This window comes from Equus asinus, chromosome 4 (genome assembly GCF_041296235.1).
Source record: "Equus asinus isolate D_3611 breed Donkey chromosome 4, EquAss-T2T_v2, whole genome shotgun sequence".
Classification (NCBI taxonomy): domain Eukaryota; kingdom Metazoa; phylum Chordata; class Mammalia; order Perissodactyla; family Equidae; genus Equus; species Equus asinus.
This window is the reverse complement of record NC_091793.1, coordinates 119,335,112-119,354,838: the sequence shown is the minus strand read 5'-3', so window position 1 is coordinate 119,354,838 and position 19,727 is coordinate 119,335,112. Positions and strand designations below refer to the sequence as shown.

Below are 19,727 nucleotides of genomic sequence, written 5' to 3'. Positions count from 1 at the left end.
ATCAGAAAAACTTCTAGAACCTAGAAAGAACTGAGTTATTTTTCCGTAATAACTTGTTGGCGTACGAATCAAAGATCATGAATGGTAAGCCCATGCTGGCGTATGACACCATTTCTTTCTCTTCGTCCTCAAACAGAGTGGACTTTTAGGAATTACACTATTTAAAGGTGTGAGAAGAATTTTGAGAGATCGTAGATTCATAGGATAATTCATAAGACAATAAAGTGAAAGTCAAGGCAGGAGAGAAATCAAACTGGAGAGAACTTTAGAGGCCATCTAGGTCAATTTGCCCCATATGGTGGAGTGCAGGTGTGTGGCACTCCTCATGGATGACCACTCAGCCTTGGCGTGGGCACCGTGTGGGACTCAGTGTGTGCCTTTACTGGGCAATGTTGATAGACATTCTTATCTTGAGTTCAGGGTCGCTGTGCCCTTATGCCTATTAGACAAAGGCACCTCCTTTGTGCTGACTTACAAAAAGGTGCCCTTCCTTCTGGACTGATTCAGCCCAAGGTCACCTAGCATGTTGAACAGGAGTACAGGCTGGATTGAAACCTGCCTGCCCCTTTGGCCAAATGCCTTTGTGCGAGGTGACAGCTGCATGGAGAACTTCTGAGCTGAAGTTTACCTCCTTGCAATTTTTAGAGTTGATGCTATCTTTTGTAGTAATACAAAATCAACGAAATAAATGTGCCCCATCTTGCATACAAGAGTCATTAAGATATCTGAAAATAGATATCATGTCTGCCCTCGATCTCTCTTATTCATGATAGGCAATTCCATCCCTTTCAGTCAATTTTTGTATTAACAAAGCTGCTAGACCTTATCATGCTCGTTATCATTAGCATGGTCAGAGACACTTCTCTGAATGCAGCCTTGATCTCTGCCAGCTCAGAGCACATGGGAGTGCCTTGTCACCAGCTAATTTTACCTCCTGTCTGGCCCTGGGCAGAAGTGTCAAAAAAGTGGGGTTTGTTGTCACTTTCTTCTTTTTTCTCCTTCTAGAATCATGTCTAACTTTTGATGCTTTTATTAAATCTCCTCTTTGAATCATTTATCTTTGGCTCTTTATGTCTCTACTTGAAGCCCTTCCTTCCTTGGAAATGCCTCTTGTTATTTCTGATCTTACCCAACAGAAAGCTAGACAATTTGATAAAACTGAGTCACAAAGATGCTAGTATGCTGAGGCATTATTTCCTTCCAATTTTACCTGAATTTTAATAAAAATCTGGATAGTAAATGTTCATGCATCATATCCAGCTAGAGAGAGAGAGAATTCTGGGTGAAAGATTCATTTTATTATCCCTTAAGTAATTGTGGATGAATATGGCCAGTCCCATTTCTAATACTAATATGTCAATTAGGGAGTTGGAACTTTATCCCTGGGGACAATGAATGGTCATCAATGGACTTTTTGTAGGGAAGCGACGTGATCAAATATGTGCTTGAGAAAAGTCATTCCGCCTCGAGTGGGATACAGGTTGGAGGGGGACTGGAGAAGAGGTTGTCATCGTATACACATTCAAGGTGTTGGTGACAAGATTTAGGGCATTGGCTTGAGGACGGCTGGGATGCTGCAGCACAATTAAAAGACAGAAACAGCTGTCTTTAGCCATGCAGTAGCTGTGGAGAGTGAAGGAGAGGGATGCTGTAGGAAGAAGGTATTTTCTTGTCTCAGGCAGGGGGGAGTGGATGATGAAACACAAAAAGAACAACGTAATTGAGAGGCAACAGAGTTGAAGCTGGAAATAACGGATTCCATTTTGAGCTTACTAAGTCTGAAGAACCTATAGGACAGGAAAGAAAATGACAACTCAGTATCTTATCTCGTTATAGAATTTTATCACCAGACCAACAAATGTTTCCTTATGTCCGATACAAATCTCTTCCGGCTTTACTTAATAAGCCTGTTTTCTCCTCAGCATTCAATACCAACCTCAAGACTTTACCCTCGTGCAGTCTTGTCTTCCTGAGAAAGTAATATTTAAATGGAAGGTTGGGGTGGGTGGGAGGGTCCCAGCAATAATAACTATGTGTCCAAAGTCTTGTAAATAATAGAAACTCCCAATTTCCTATATAGAAGGGACATAGGGTGTCAATGTCATTGGAAAAGGAAGGTAGATGAGAGAAAAGGCTAGTAACTTTCTTTCGAAACTGCATTTGCCTAGCAGTTCACTCTTCATGTTGATTTGGAGTAATAAGCTCCAAAGGTGATTTGAATCTGGCTCTTTCTGAATCCAGATCCCTGGAATATCCTGTCTAAATATTTTGATTTCTTCTATATCTAACTAGTAGTCCAGATTACTTTCTTTCCTTTTCCCCTACATTATTTTTCTTTATAATCACTTATTATTACTTTATAGTCTACATTCATTTTTAAAAATTAGTCTATGTTGTCTGTCTCCAGAATATAATCTTTCTGAAGCCAAGAACTTTATTCATTTTGTTCATTGTCCTACTATATTATGGTCAGGTTTCTTTCATCTTTTCTGACTCTTTGTTCCAGATCTGTCATTTTATTTAACTTTTACAGTGTCACTTAAAAACTTATTGTTCTTGGATAATTTGCATCAGTGTTTAGATGGTTTCCACCTGCAAGATCAAAGGAAAAAAATGAACTATTTCAAAATTTTCCTAAATAAAAATAGCATTCAGCCATAACATAATTTTAAGACTAATTTTTTGTTGGATTTATAAGCTTTACCAAAGTAAGCTTTGGTATAAAAGCACACTTGATAAACTGATTCTCAGCATAAATATTTCTTCATAATGGCCTTAATTATTTTTAATGTATATATGTAAGAAATTTTATTATTTTGCTTTTTAAGGTTGCAACTACTTGCTGAGGTTATAAATGAATGATCAGCACACAGTCATTTATGATAACTTAACCATCCAAGTTTATTAATATTAATATTTTATATTTAGTTTTCTTGTAGCTTTCTTCTGATTAGAGTTTAATAGAGAGGTTTTATTCGTGTGAATATTAACGGCATTTGAATAAACTATGGAGGATTACAGTGTAATGCTGCTGGATACAGAATGATTCTTTTAGACACCAAGACTAATAATTTCTAACAATATCTAAAAACATTGTAGAAAAAACTGGAACCATGCTGGCACCAGGGACAGACAGGCATGAAAGATTAATGTAATCTTGCATATAATGATGCACATTCTTACACAAAAAATCCATCTGCAATGTCATGTCAGTCAGCAGAAATCTTTGATGGGTGGATACAGCTGGGCTGTCTCTTCTGGCAGAGCTGCCCTAGAAAATGCTAAATGTGGTTGGGATGCTTGGTGCCATCTGCAGTGTGCCAGTTTATCCTGTCTTCACTGGCATTTACAATACTGCATAGGGCATCATGACTGCGAAGACAGCGATAGGGAGTGACAGATTCATTTCCTCGGAGGATCTGGCTCTTGTGGGCCCATGCCACCCTCCTTCTCAGCTTTGGGTCTGTTATCATTGGTGTTGGCTTTGCTTCATATTTTCACATCCAACTCCTCCTCTTTTTAGTCTAGCAGTTCCAGATACACATTCTTCTAGCATGTAAATCTTACACTAACCTTTCAACTAATTTATTCATGTAAGGTTGCCAAAGCAATTTAACATTGACTGTTTGATGCCAGCTAATATGCCTTATTTTCAAAATACTGCTGCTCTTGGGCTTCTGATTTAAAGGAAATGTGTCTTATTTAGGGGAAACTAAACAGACAGGCACCAAGATAAATGATCTAACTGCTGTGTGTGGGATATCCCCAAATGACTTATGTAGTTGGAACAAATATATGACCCTCTTTTACATAAAGCCATAAAACACATCAGGCAAGTAACACTTAATTCTCTTTCCCATGATTAAAATATAAATAGTCAAGAATAAATGTTCTTTTATGACCTGACCATATGTTTATCATATTATTTTGCCAAACCAAGTTAAAAAGTATAGATTTTTGTTTAAAACTTTCACTGTTTTGTGCTTTTGTTTTTTTAATAGTAACAGAATATGAAGGGCATGCTCTGTCACTCCTGAAGGAATGTGAACTACAGGGATTTGATGGGTAGGTTTATTGTTAATCTATATGTGTCACATAGCTTATGTTATTAAATGTTTTCATTAGTTTTTTGCCACATATTTGGGACATATAATTGTTTAAAAATTGTGATTGTGTCTATGTCATTCATTCCTGTATAATAACAATTACTGATAATAATGATGATAATACGGCGTAGTCATCGACTCTTAGGATTGAGCCTAGGAAAGCAAAAGGAGAAATCTAATTATAAGTACTGGGGAATCACAGTGTACCCCACTTGCCTCTATAGTCCTTAATTTTTGGCTTTAACCACGTAAGTATCTAGAAGAGCATTAATGGAAAATATTATATTGGTCAAATGGCATAACTGTACTCTGATCCTCTTTTGCAAATTTATTGACAGTATTGATAGCTACCCCCTGGTTACTTTGGCTGTGAGGGTAAACATTTTATAAAAATAAATCTATTATTTTCAGAATGAATAAAAGATGCTAATTTTAATTACCTTCTATAATTTAGTGGCTACCAAATAAGTATGTTCTTCATAATGATCTGCAATACATTGCTGGAGTGTGTGTAGAAATTGTTCACAGGCATGCAAACATTAGAAACAAGGCTAGTGACATAAACTTTAATACTATTTTTAGAAATTAGGCGAATCAATTTGCTATAGTGCTGGATCGATGTGTAAGACAAAAACCTGTGCTTTTAGGGAAGGTTTTTTGCAAGGGTGGATTTTTCAGAATTTTAAAGGTGGCAAGTATGTGAATTATTTGTGTCACATGGTGATCAGCAGGGGTCAACAAAAGACTCACAATATCAGGAAGGGCAGTTGGGTCTTTCAACCAAAGCGAAAGGCTTTACTCTTCCCAGAGAACCATTAGAATATTTTAGGGAGGAAAGTGATGCAATCAAAATGGAGCGTTAGCAGGGTTGTTTTTCACAAATGCTTAATACTTTTTGGTGAGATGAAATATTAGTGGATGAATAAGAAAGTTTGGAAAGTAAAACATGATTTTTCAAAAAGGAATTTAATTCAGAGGGGTAAATCTAGATGGCAATATTATATAAATATTGAGGATGAAGAGTATGAGGTAGGAGACTGCTTCAGAGCTGTATACTGAGAGCTAGACAAATTGATTAATAGGCTACATTTAGGAAATTATCTTGCAAGTATACAATTTGAGAAAAGTAGTTGGAGAAATCATGCCCACCAGCTCCTACCTGAATATGATTCATAGTCCTGAGACACAGCTTCTGAGTATATGAGACTGGCTGCATTGCAAATAAGTCTTTGCTTCAAAGCAATATTATATAAATAACGAGAATAATGGATAGTGCAGGTATTAGATCTGGTCTTGCTCATCAATGTTATGAAGTGTTCTGCTAAACGTGATATCTATTAATATGCTCTGTTGGTAATTATATTATGGCAAGGATTAAGAACAACTTTGCAGACTGATGAAGGACTATTGCTCAAGTGCAGTGTGGTAATATGTTTCTCTTTATCTGAACATACTTAGTTCTTGTTTATTTCACATGGCAGGTGTTGTTATTTTGCAGTGTGACACTGAAAGATATATAGATCTCTTAGTTATTACCCTTTTTTTTTTTTTTTGAGGAAGATTAGTCCTGAGCTAATATCTGTCGCCAATCCTCCTCTTTTTGCTGAGGAAGATTGGCCCTGAGCTTACACCTGTGCCCATCCTCTTCTATTTTATACATAGGATGCTGCCACAGCATGAGTGGATAAGCAGTGCGTAGGTCTGCACCAGGGATCCAAACCTGCAAACCCTGGGCTGCTGAAGTCTACCACGTGAACTTCACCTCTATACCACTGGGCCAGCCCCTTACTCATATATTTTTTAACCAAATAGTTTGGCCTATCCATTATATGAATTGAGTTTCAGTGATTTAACTGTTTCTAAGCTCTAGCATGCTGATTTATTTAGGACATATGATAGTTTAAAATTTCTATTGAAAGTCATCTATTTCCTAAGGTCCTTTCAATAGTTCATTTATTTTCATGGGCCCAGTTTTTCCAGTAGGAGCTGATATGGTGGTTGGGATAACTATCTTAATAAAATGATAATTAAAAGTTACTTTACTTAAAATTGCATAGAGAGATATTTGAGGAGAGCAATGGAAACATCGTTTCTTTAGGACTTCAAAAGAACAATTTTCTAACAAGCAGAATTGTTTGAAAATGGAATGCCCTGCATTCTTGGGTTCCCTGTTCCTCAACCTGTTTGAAGAGTGGCTGTGGGAGCACATTCTTGGAAATGTATGCAAGAGACTCAAGGATAGGGTAAGGTGACCCAAAGATCCTATTGGATGAGAGAGGGCCTCACGTTCCTTCAAGAACTTGAGCCTGGAGCATCTCCGCCCGACTCCAGCGGAGCTATCCACAGGGACTGATTAGGCAATCACCTAAAGGGTTTTGAACACAGACCAGAGAGGTTAAGATCCAAGAAAGATACTATGTACATTATTCAGTAAGGCAAAATGATTAAGTAAGATTTTTTAAATGTTATTTGCTAAGATTTTGGAATTTTTTAATGAGTTATGTGTGTTTCTATGAAGACACACTGTCACATATTTCTAAAGCCAACAGGAACAGTGTATCAGTACTCATGACAGCCGGTGTGCAACTCCAGTGTGTTCTAGCAAACATTCTCAGATCCACTGTGAAAACTTGTAGGAGTGTCAGTTTCCATATTGCCCCCTCTTTATACTGGGCATGAACAGGAAGTTTTGTAAAGGCAAAGGGAAGAGTAATATCAGGTGCATAGATTGAAGCAGTTAAATTTATAAGTGTGAATTCAGTTAAGCTAATCTATAGCTCTTATGCAGTTATAAGTATACTAATATTTTCCTATCTTATTTCACAGTTTTTTACATTTGAATTTATTGAATTACACAGTTTTTCTTCTTTTGTTAGTTTCATCATTAACCAGACCTACAATAATCTAGACATTATTTGGCTAACATTGACATTTTATCAATATTTGTATTACTAGGTAAGGTTTAAAAAAAAAGTATGTTTTTTCAAAAAAGAAAAAGTTTAAATCAAAAATTAAATGATACATTTAACATTTCAAAGATGATATTGGTTGATAGACAAACACCCACTTAAAAATTTTCATATTACCATATTACTTTTTATAAAAAGATATTAGCCCCTACTTGTACTTTTCTAGACAGAATCATTCTACGTGGGGTCACGGCAAGGAATTTACTTATTCTGAAAACATAAGATATACCACATGAAAAGGATTAGTTGCACTAAGGTTTATGTTTTAGGGTAACTCTTAAGTGGGTTAAATTAACTGATAAAAACTGGATTTTTTTTTTACCTTATAGTGTCCAGACTCTTGTGATATGTTCGTATTAAGTGTATTTCCTAGGTTGAGTAATTATACCTGGAGATAATCTTAATGATATAGTAGTGATCACCATAAATAAATATGTTCCTTCCTCACTCATTCAATTTCACATTGGTTCTACTAGTAAACTGATTTTCAAAATAATAAAACCCTCATAGGGCTATTTTCGTTAGGTTTCATATATAGCAAAGGAATATAGTATATTCAATAGGGTGCAGGCTCTAAGGGCAAATGTCTTGTTTCAGGTCCTCATTCTATCACTTACTGTGGTGTGACCTTGGAAAAGTTACTTAATCTTTCTACGCCTTAGGTTCCTTATCTGTAAATTGAGAGTAGAAGTATCTATTGCATGCAGTTATCATTCAAATTAAATGAGTTAATACACAGAGAGCACTGAGAACAGTGCCTGGTGCATGGTAATTACTTGCTAAAGGTTACTTTATTTGATTGTCATCATTTGTTATAGTTTCAAAATATTTAACACAGCATGTATTATGACAAAATTTCAAAGGTTTTTGTAGCAGAGCGTGTTCATAGAAAGGCCATTTCTACTAACTCTAGCAGTGAGTTAACATGCACGACGCTATATTAACTGGATGCAGGATTCCCGGGGTCAGATGTTGTTGTACTAGATGGGAGAGTCATGGTGCATGGTAATTACTTGCTAAAGGTTACTTTATTTGATTGTCATCATTTGTTATAGTTTCAAAATATTTAACACAGCATGTATTATGACAAAATTTCAAAGGTTTTTGTAGCAGAGCGTGTTCATAGAAAGGCCATTTCTACTAACTCTAGCAGTGAGTTAACATGCACGACGCTATATTAACTGGATGCAGGATTCCCGGGGTCAGATGTTGTTGTACTAGATGGGAGAGTCAAGTTCTTTGGTGTCAAGTTAGTTGCTTTGTTGGCTGACTTTCTGTGCTCCTTTCAAGGACGCACACCACAGCAGGTAGACAGGCATGGAGCTGGGAGTTACACTTAAGTTCATAGAATGTTTGGAAATCTGCTCATGGAGAGCTTTGAAATCATACAGATGAGGTTCAAATCAAACTTTGCTTCTCCATTTATAAATATGAGGCTAACGCCTACTTATAGAATTCTGAGAATTTAATAGAAAAGAGCCAATGTATCTGACATAAAGTTGACCCTCAGTAGGTATAACTGTTTTTCTCCAACGAGTGGCTACACTGTGAACCCTTAGAATCAATTCAGGTATAAAATAATATCCCTAGCCAAAAATGACCTGGGTCATATCCCGTATCCTGGAGTCTCTTCTAACTCGGGTAGACCTGGCTTGCCCAGGCTCTGTGCTCCCATAGGACTGAACCTCAGCGAAGTGCTGGGGCTGGAAGGCTGAGAACAAGGTAGAGGGAATTGATGGAAAAAATATCCTTAGCCTCTGGTTTCATCAACCTCTGGAATTTTTTAAACTTAGGGAACCAGTAACCCCTGCTGATTATGGCCTGTAGGCTGTTTGGTTTGGCACATAGAGTTTTTAAACATTCAGTCATGTGCTTCATGATAACATTTCAGTCAATGACGGACTGCATACACAACTACAACGGTGGTCCTGTAAGATTAGTACCATATAGCCTAGGTGTATAGTAAGTTATACCATCTAGGTTTGTGTCAGTACACCCTATGATGTTTGCACAACAGTGAAATTGCCTAAGACACCTTTCTTAGAACATACCCCTGTCATTAAGTGACGCATAAGTATACTGAAGACGAGTTGCCAGAATTTACAAATTAGAAGACTCACCCCAAAATCAGGATCTGTGGCTTCTCTACAAAAATCAGAATATGTGGTCCTCTGGGCCTGCCTCCCAGAGGATGTGATGGGCTGGAGCTGAGAAGCTTTCTCCTTTAGACTGAGCATACTCTCCTGCTGGGCCCTTGTAGGCCTTAAGTTGTGACATCAGCTTTGAATGACACAAAATCATCCTCTTTTTGGGTAAATTGATATGATTTTGATACTTAAAATTATTTTGCATCTTTTAAATACAAATGATTGTGAAACAAATTTCTGGTATTGTATGTATTACTGTCATGGATTCCCACACCTACTCCCTCATAGTCTACTTATAATGAAGTCTAAAAAATATATTAGCAGCGCTGACTAGGGTCAAAGGGTAGTAGCACTAATTTTAAAAGTGCTGTGTAGCGGTAATGTCGAGGAGATGAAAACCAGTTCAGATTTGCAATTATTATATTCATATACTAATGATAATTAGCAGTTCCTTAAATTAAAGCTTCATATTTTACATGATTTTTATTGCTATTTGTCTTTTCAAGCTATGTTGAAAATTAGCAGGATTTTATCTCTTTGGTTTATGTTAATTAAATGGATTGCCCATGACTATTATTAAAATACACAAAATGAGTATAATATGCTTTTGGACATTAACAGAGCAAAATGCAGGTCAGATGTGAGTTAACAGGTTCAAATGTTTTAATGCCTCTTAACTCATTTAAAAATATTTTGTTTATGGGATGTCATCATGGTATTATAAGGTAAGCTTTACCAGTGCAGTTCCAGTGTCTTCTTATCCACTGACACATACTAAAATGTTTGAGGTGTGTGAGTAATCATGCACATGAAATATATAGGATTAATATTTTGAAGCCTAGATTTCATGAATTATTACCAATTACTTTGAAGCTTTGCATTCTTTTACTTAATTTCTTGCTTTCTAGCGTCGTGTGTGTTGGTGGAGATGGATCTGCCAGTGAAGTAGCCCACGCTTTGCTTCTCAGAGCCCAGAAGAACGCTGGGGTGGAAACAGACAGCATCCTGACTCCTGTCCAAGCACAGCTTCCACTTGGTGTAATACCAGCAGGCAAGGGAGTGGCCATGGATCTGCTAACTGGAACCTCTCCTCCTATCTATCCCTAGTTACTTCCTAACCTAGATAGTGTAACACGGAGTTAAATGCAGACTTTGATTCTGAAAGACCCAAGCTTGGCATCTCCATTAGCAAATGTGAGACTTTCAACAGTTATTTAATTTCTTTGAGCCTCATTTTTTCTAATCCATTAAAGAGAGATAACATACATAATATTCACTTCATTTCAAGGTTATTGTAGTATTAAATTAGATGGTATATGTGGAAGGTTTAATACATAGTTAAGCAATTAGTGAATGAGATTATGATTATTTTACCTTCTTAAATGAAAGTGTAATGATCACACAGTCCCAGATATGAAGTTTCAAAACAGGCCCACTCCAGGCAAGCTGTTTGCAATTCCATATTAGGTAAAATGTGGTAACTCCCATAATCAAAGTATAAACAGGTAACCTTGAGAATGCCAAAAGGATTCATTCTGACTACTGTATCTCCAGCAGCTAGAATAGAATAGAATGTGACACAGTGATGCTCAATAAAATTTGTTAAGCGAATGAATGTAGTGAAAACGTTATAGAGTAAGTACCACTTAAATTAGGCCTAAAAATAGACAGGATCTGGCTTAAAAAGATTAGAATGAATTATTTTCTTGACTGCAAAAATGATAAATGTCAGGGAAAAACCCAAGAGTGTTGGGGAATAGAAAATGGGCCATTTGTTGGGTGATAATGGTGTCAAAATAGGCCCCAACCATGGTGGCTTCTGGATGCCACAAGAAGGATCTGAATTGTAGTTGACAAATAGTAGGAAGCAATCTTCTGGGAGCTGGTTCTAGGGTGATTTGTGATTAGGGGAAGGGAGCAGGAAAAAGTGGAGATGAGAGCCTGGGGGGACCCCTCTAGTAACACTGGGATCCGGAAAAGAGGAAAGCATCTTTCACAAGTTTATGATGTTATTGGTGTCGCTCCTCCCAAATTATTATTTAAACACATAATGATGAAGGAAAGTGATTATTTCTCTTCATTTACCTCTAAAGAGAAGCAGAAACAATTATTCTTTCCTATGAAAATAGAAAATAATGCACATAGTTGGAAAAAATTCAACATCCTATCCATTTGATGACCACATTCGTTTAGTATGTATTTCAGTATATTTAGTATTGTTAATTAACAAAGAGTAAAAGATACACAAATTGCCCTTTTAAAGTACGAAGGCTTTCATCAAAACAAGAATTTAAAAGAAGAGGGATTTTCTGATATATCCTGATAATTGTATAGCACATAGAGAAGAACCTGTGATGGTCTTAAGTAGAAGAGAACAGAATAACCTCAACTCAAAAAGAAAAAAGGATGCATTTGGAGCCAGTCACTTTGACCTTTTTGTGTAGCTCTGTCTATAATGGTGGAATCTTTTCAACATTCCACTCATGTGAAGGAGATCACTGTTTCTCTTCATAAGTAGCTACACTCCTGAGATCACTCATTAACTGCTGGGCATCAAAAGTAGAAAGATAGGTGTCCCCACAGGTATGCATTTGACATAAAGTAAATAATTAGCTAGAAAAACTGGTGGTTATGCTTATCTTTGTAGAATGTAACTCTGGTTTTATGAAGGAATAGCACTGAGTTTTATCATTATTATACTTTTTAAGCATATCTCCGATTTTGAAAGTGTTTTCTATGTACAGTGGATATGTAGAAATACCAGTTGAATACTTTTTGTTTAGAAGATACAGCCTGTTGCCAAAACTCTGGTCACAGTACGGGAGTTCCAGCTTATGGATTCCATCTACTAGAAGGAGGAAGTTATGTGTGGAACATATTTAATAGGAGGACTCTATGCCTAGTCAGGGCTTTGATAGAGAATGGGAACAAGAGCCAGGCAGGAAGTTTCCAAGCTGAACACAGAAGATGGTCTGCCTTTGAAGCCATTTGCCTCCTGGAGAGAGACACCCAGAGGGACAGTGTTTAGTAAATTACTCTGCTGAGCCAACAGACTAAGCGGCTGAGTTATGGTCAGACTCAGATGGATCAGATGTGGGGAAGCCTGTATTTGAACTGCTGGCCATTAGCAATGGTGCTTGTTGCTATGGGAACTGGTGCTAAGGAACTATACAGAGAGATTGCGATTAAAGGGGTGGGGGGAGGACAGAGAAAAAAGCCGGAGAGGACATAAAAATAAAAGAGCAATCCAGTTGTTGTAAAACAAGGCTCAATCCACATACTGATGGCTGCGAACCATATATTCCTATAGAGTTCACGTAAATAAATTCATGCTTTCCAATTAATTTAAGGAGTATAAAATATTGCCAAGGGACTGTTAATTTCTATGATATTTCAGGCAAAGAACCAAAGTGTAGGTGCAGTTTTCATGAGAATTTTAGATATGCTCGACTAGGAAGTCATTACATCACATTTATCTGTTTGGATGTGGGAGACATTAACGGCCTTATGAATATTCATGGTGTCTGGTTAATTAAGTTAATTGTTCTGCAGAAGTGCTTGCACTTCCAAGGACAATTTTTTTCTTTCTTTTTTTTTTGTCTCTCTAGTTTCTGCCTGGTACTTTCATCAGTCATTCTTTACATGAGCTGCTACTTCTGTCCTTACTCTTTGTATTTGGCACATGTTAGCAGGTCTGAGGAGGTGGTTGTGAGCAAAGTTGCTGGTAGCGTTAAGAAAAATAACTTTTCAGGCTAATTAAAATGTTTACCTTGAAGTAGAGCATTTATAGCTTTTGTGAGAATGCTAAAATTACCTAGTTGTTATTTATGCGAGCAGCATGTTCTCTTGGCATGTAGACATCGTTTCAGATGGATTACATTTTGTTTCAGAAAATTGTACTCTATTTTGTAGATTGTCCAAACAAAAAAATAGAGCAATCCCTAGTTTTACAATTTTACATCCACTTTCCTTATGAACTTTTCCTTTTTAATTCAGAGTGTAAAAAACCGTTCCTGAGGACTAAGTTACAGGTTAATCAGAGTAGGAGATGACTAAAGTAATTTTCTGACTTCTGGTCCTGCCTATCATCACTGCCAAGTTCTATGGAATTAAGGAAAAGTTACAAAGTTGCAAAGCCTGAGAAGACATAAAAATAAAAAAGTGATCTCTAGCATTCTAAAAGGATTTGTGCTTGGGCATGCTTAGCATACTTCAAACTCACAGGGAATAAATGGTCTTTATTTTCTTGAGTCATGATATGTGTCATTGTCTATTGCACATGACAACATTATATTATGTCTTTTAATAGCCTTTCTAGAGGAATGCTTTTATGGCCTACTCCTAATTAACCATGGTAATGGAGGAAATGTGTTTCATGGAGGACTGTGATCCATTGATAATCCTAAATATCTCACTCTAATTATGCGGCCTCCTCCAAAACCTTTACCGTAAATCTGATTGGGAAGCAAAATAGATTGATTTGTTTCCTCTTTTTTCTCCCACCCATTTCAGATTAATTAGCAATTAGACAGCAAAAGGGCAGGGGGTAGAGGGTCAAAGGATAATTGGAAAGGCCTAGGTAATTGAGTCCTAGGTAAAGATGCACTGAGTAACAGGTTTCTGGACCACTTGTTCTCAAACCTTAGGGTGCATATGAATCACCTTGAGAACTTGCTGAAACCTGGACACCTGAGCCCCATTCCCAGAGAATCTCATTCCCTGGGTTTGAGGTAGAACCCAGAAATTTGCCTATTTTTGCAGCGGCTGGTGTGAGGAAGATTGACCCTGAGCCAACATCTGCCACCAATCTTCCTCTTTTTGCCTGAGGAAGATTGTCCCTGGGCTAATATCTGTGCCAATCCTCCTCCATTTTGCATGCGGATTGCCACCACAGCATGGCTTGATGAGTAGTGTAGCTCCGTGCCTGCGATCTGAACCTGCGAACCCCAGGCTGCTGAAGCAGAGCACTACACCACTGGGCCAGCACCAGAAATTTGTTTTTTAACAACCTCCCTGATCCTGGACCATGCATTCTAGAAGAGTGCCTCTCCAAGTTACTGTACATACACGTAACCTGAAGATCTTATAAAAGGCAGACTGACTCAGCAGGTCTGGAGTGGGGCCTGAGAGTCAACATTTTAGTAAGCACCCAGGTATTGTCATTGCTGCTGGACTGTGGGCCATATTCTGAGTAACAAGGGTCGGACCCTAACTTGTCTTTTGATAAACCAGTTTACCAATTAGTTAAGGTGAACTTTTCTTTGTATTGGTATTACTAGAGGTCTGGAAATCATTAATGCTTAGAAAGGTCCCTAATGATTGTTATTACGTTAATGACAGTCTTGGTTAATAATGTCTGAGTTGCTTCAGCTTCTCCATCTGAACAGCCCAAGCACAGATTACATCTAACCACACAGGAAGGTTCCTGAGTAACAAGTCCAGGGGACTAGCCTCTGCCTTGAGAGCTGTAGTACACAACACATCCATGCTTTCACAGCTCTCGGCTGTTACTGGATTTCTTTCTCATATTCTTTAATTCAAGCAAAACTGTAGCTTCTTAATTTTAAACCCTTTTCACTTCCTGGAAATGGCAGGGGCTAGCTGGTATTTTCCCCTCAGGAAGCAGGGCTTTTCCCCCAAGATCTCAGAGACACATAAGTGTTCCAGGGACCTGACTTGAGAGAGCTCTTTCCTTCTGGAGGTTGGTGGGAAAAATTCATGTGGGTCTTAAGTTATGCAAATGATTATAAAAAATCAGAAATCCATAATGTCTCAGATTTTCATACCATCACAAATACCCATTAAATTAAAGATTTTCTTCATCTAGGATGCTATTTGTTGGATAATAGAGGGAAATACCCATTTCGATGAGAGCTTATCTCTAAGATTCATTAAATGTGTTTAAAGCATGTCTTTTGTACTTTATGGTGATTCTGTACATTTTCTTGGCTGTTATTTGGATTTTTATTATTTGCTTATGTATTTGTCTCTGCTCACCAGAGACACCATTCTGTTGGTGCTCATTTTGATATAGAAGTTAGAAGCCCATTCATTAAAGTGGGATGGAGTAGATTTTGATATAGCTAATATTTCCTGGGAGACAATAGACTTTCATGATGGAAAAACCTGTGAGCAAATAGATACTATAAAATATTTTCTGACTTTTGAGTTGTTTGAAGATTAAATAGTAATTTAACAACTGTTTGATGTGCATCTGTGCTGTGAATGAAAACTTATAAACTTCCATTAATTTTACATCTAAACATTATATAGTGACATCTGTATAAAATAAGGGCAAATGGTTAGTTTAAAATGTATGCTAGGGGGCCGGCCCGGTGGTGAAGTGGTTAAGTTGGCACATCCCGCTTTGACGGCCTGGGGTTCACCAGTTCGGATCCCGGGTGTGGACATGGCACCGCTTGGCAAAAGCCATGCTGTAGTTGGCGTCCCACATATAAAGTAGAGGAAGATGGGCATGGATGTTAGCTCAGGGCCAGTCTCCCTCAGCAAAAAAGAGGAGAACTGGCAGTAGTTAGCTCAGGGCTAATCTTCTTCTTCTTCTTCAAAAAAAGTATTCTCCATTGATTGTACATGTTTTAAAATTGATTTGGCAGGCTCCACTAACGTATTGGCACATTCTCTTCATGGAGTCCCTCACGTGGTAACTGCAACTTTGCACATTATAATGGGTAAGAAGTCTTTCAAAGAAGTCCATGTTTTATAAGGAAGTTTTTATTTACATAAGGAAGGCTATTTTAGTTTTGTTAGACTTGTCTAAGGAAAGAGAGGTTCTTTATCTCTCAAAGCAGACAAACGTTTGACTAAAAAACAAAAGTCAATCTTCACAATTTTGACTGCCTGTCTTTTCAGAATACAAGTGTTATAACGAGCAGTAAACTAAGTTTTACTATAATCTTGCAGTAAAAGAAAGTATTGTAATGATGTTCAAGATCACAATTTTATAACCGGGTCAAGAAAACCCTCACACGCCATTTGAGTGTATCAGCTACTGTTGTTTGACTGCACCAAGACTTCAGGGCTGGGATTATGTTGTTAAAAGAAAAATGCAAGGAAACATCTTCCAGCCAGTTCACATCCACTAGACCTTTGATTATCCCAATTGGTGGAAAGCACGTAAGCTCAGATAAATGCAACGCAAAACTACTGTTAAATCTGAGTTTAGTTTGCACTTGTACGTCAACTTCACTTCCTTAACCATATTTAATATGAAATAGAAATGAATGGCAAAATTTTCTACTTTGTGTTTCTTCCCTGAGTACCTGAAAATGTTACAAACAGCAATTGCAGCAGTTGTGGGTAAAAAGAGATGAGAAGAAAGCAAGGATATTCATTGTGGTATAAAGTAGTTTAAGCTCTTCTATAAGTAAATATGATCTATGTTTGCCATTTTGATGACTGGCCCTACTTCACACACTGATTGACTAATAGTCAATATAATATTCAAGGGCATGTACAACCGGTCGATGTCTGCAGCTTCAGCACCATTGGCAAGCTTCTTCGCTTTGGGTTCTCAGCCATGTTTGGCTTTGGTGGAAGAACTTTGGCTCTGGCAGAAAAGCATCGATGGATGTCCCCTAACCAGCGAAGGGATTTTGCTGTAATTAAGGCATTGGCAAAACTTAAGTAAGTCTTTTTTTCTTAAACCAAATATTTTGTATCCCAGAGTCAATGACTGTCAGTAACAAGTTTCATTATATTTTAGGCCAGAGGACTGTGAAATATCATTTTTGCCATTTAAAAGCTCTCAGGATTTACAAGAAAGGTAGGTTAAAAGCTCAAAGTAATATAGATGTCTTTATCTTTCTTTAAAGCATAAAACAGTTTGATATAAACAACTTATTAGACTTAAGATCTTTGTTTTTCTAACGTACTAGTGAAGAATATAGAATTGTGGAGTCCTACAGATTCTAGTGGGCCATGTAATTTGGCTTATGTCTTCAGAAACAACCATTCTCTCCATCCATCCATCCACCCATTCTTCAACAGCTGTGTATTGAGTGCCTCCTATATGCCAAGCACTTTGGATACAAAAATAAGCCAAGAAACTAACAAACAAACAAAATCCATAGTTTCTGCCCTCATGAGAATTTCAGTCTGGTGTGGAATACAAATATTAATCAAAGCCACACAAAGGAAGTGCTCCAATCTTTAAAAAAATTGAAAAGCATTGTTATTGATGATACTACCTTTAAATGAAGCAACACCATAAATGCAATAATGGGATTGTTCGCATATTTTCACTTAGTATCTAATTAATCTAAGAAAATACTTAGTAGATGTAATGTTGGGTTCTCTCATTTTCTCATATTTAATAGATGCTCTTCTTTATGTGAAGTTTTTTTGTTTCTTTGTTTTGTTTTCTTACTTTTAGGAGGGCACAGGAATCTCCCAAATCTGGTGAGTCTAAAAGTACCTCCTTGGGAACTGAGCCAGGCTCTGTTTATGTTTTGCTCCTGTGAGGGAAAGTAACCGATCACTTCCATTACCTTTAGACTGTAATGAACAGTGGCAAATGATCCAGGGTCAGTTCTTGAATATCAGCATTATGGCAATTCCTTGCCTGTGTTCAGTGGCACCTAGAGGCTTGGCACCTAATACCAGGTTAGTAAGCGTTTTTATTGAATCATTGATACTTTTCTATAAGCCACAATTTTCTTTCAGAATACCCCCTTAACACTTGGCTGCCTAGAATATTAAGAGATATTCTCTTAGACTCTGTAATATTAGAGATTTTAAGGGATTTGTCACCAGAGTAGGTTGAGAACAATTGTTAAACTGGAAAAATTATCAGACAAGCATTCTGATTTTTTAATATCACTGAGGCTAAAATAATATTCCTTGGGTTTTATTGACATGATGTTATTGTGTATTTGGGGCCTACTTTGCTTGCTTTATTTATTTATGTTTATTTACCAGTTATTGAGAATGTTGTATTTAGTTCTGGTATTTCTTATGAATGTCTCTGCTTTCCAATTTTCATGCAGATATAAATATCCTTAGCATGAAAAGCATGTATATGGCTATATATGATACTTTTAGTCAAAGGAAAGATTTCAGTTATATTTACTGTGAAAAATGGTACATATGAATCTACTGCCTACAATTTCATGAGAACTTTATATATTGTTTTATCCATACCATAGAGATATCCCATCTTTTGCACATTCTTTTCAAGCAACTGTCCATTATTGGTCTGAAAATATTTCTCTCCCACTCCTGTAGAACATAGAAGAAAGGATCATGATTGTTGTGTAATACAGTTAAATCTAGATTTTCCCCAGAAGTGGAATAAAAGGATAACTTGTGTACTTTGGCTATTTATAACTTCATTTTAACGATCAGTTTTAACTCCTCTGGAAAATATTTAACCAGAATGATTAACAGCTAATAAAAGGGACTGATTTTAAACTTTTCCCTTGGCAATCAATATGAAGGTACCAAACAGGGAAATACTCAAAGTTAGAGAAGCGAAAGAGAAACTACAAATTTTTCTATTAAAAATCCGGATGTCATGGTCCTCATTAATTATCCATAGTGCTGAAACTTGAAAGGAGTGTTTTGAAACTTGCGTGGTTTAGAAATTGAGCCTGATTGTGTCCTCCTTAGACCCTCACAAATCCTAGACAGCTGGTGCCTCCCTAACGTCCTTTCCATCACTGAAAGTAAAGACCTGGCCAGCCCACCACAGCTATGTTCTCCAAGACTCGAGACGATGTTTCTCTAACCCTACTCCATCCCCAACTCTCGTGTTTGCTCAAGGGCCTTCATCAGAGCCAGCCTACTCTTCTGGGAGCACTGACTCATGCTTCCTTCAAAGCGGCTTCATACATTGTTTCAGCTTGCCTTGAATTCCACTGCTTACACACCAGGTTTAATCAATGAATTTACGAGAGAAGGATGACTAGTTAGGGACTTCTTCTGTGGATTATAATCAAGCATGCCATTTTTGCAAAGGCCTTTACACCAAGCCTCAGCTGACCAGAGATATTCAGAGATTTATCTTCTGAATGATTCAGGGCAACTGCACGGGAGTTTCAACTTTCAGCTTCCTTTATTTTTTCACAATAAAGTATAGTTTACTTCAATATACCTCAGCGCAAATTGCTGATAGAAACTAATATTCTTATATTCCGAGTTTTCTAAGATTAAATGCATTAATCTGTGTGAAGCATTTAGAACAGTGCCAGGCACATCAGGTGTGTTTCAATTACTGATGCGTATTGAAAAGTAGACATACAAAATGCTTTTTATGTTTCTGAGTAAGAATAAAGGATACACAAAGCACTACTCTGAACATTTTGTACCATTTACTTCCAGTTGGGAAGAGGTGGCATGATGGGTAAAAGGAGCATTGGACCCTAGGAATTAAGAGCTCTGGTCCAAGTGAGCATTTTGGTTTTCTCCATGTGCTTTTGAACAAATCACTTAAATGTAGGGTCTTCTTTTCTTTCTACGTAGACTGAGTGAATGACAGCATCATCTCC

The 19,727-nt window shown here is 37.3% G+C and overlaps 1 protein-coding gene across 2 annotated transcripts in view; it reads left to right on the top strand.

The window, feature by feature from the left end:
- Positions 1 to 19,727, top strand: part of CERKL (CERK like autophagy regulator) — a 111,748-nt gene that overhangs the window by 83,300 nt on the left and 8,721 nt on the right. For both annotated transcript variants that reach the window (XM_044768618.2, XM_070508205.1), the window contains 7 exons: positions 4,002 to 4,065; positions 10,131 to 10,273; positions 15,837 to 15,911; positions 16,689 to 16,866; positions 16,946 to 17,005; positions 17,615 to 17,640; positions 17,736 to 17,844. In XM_044768618.2, the coding sequence (XP_044624553.2) occupies positions 4,002 to 4,065; positions 10,131 to 10,273; positions 15,837 to 15,911; positions 16,689 to 16,866; positions 16,946 to 17,005; positions 17,615 to 17,640; positions 17,736 to 17,844 (655 nt within the window). The remainder of the gene's footprint in view (positions 1 to 4,001; positions 4,066 to 10,130; positions 10,274 to 15,836; positions 15,912 to 16,688; positions 16,867 to 16,945; positions 17,006 to 17,614; positions 17,641 to 17,735; positions 17,845 to 19,727) is intronic.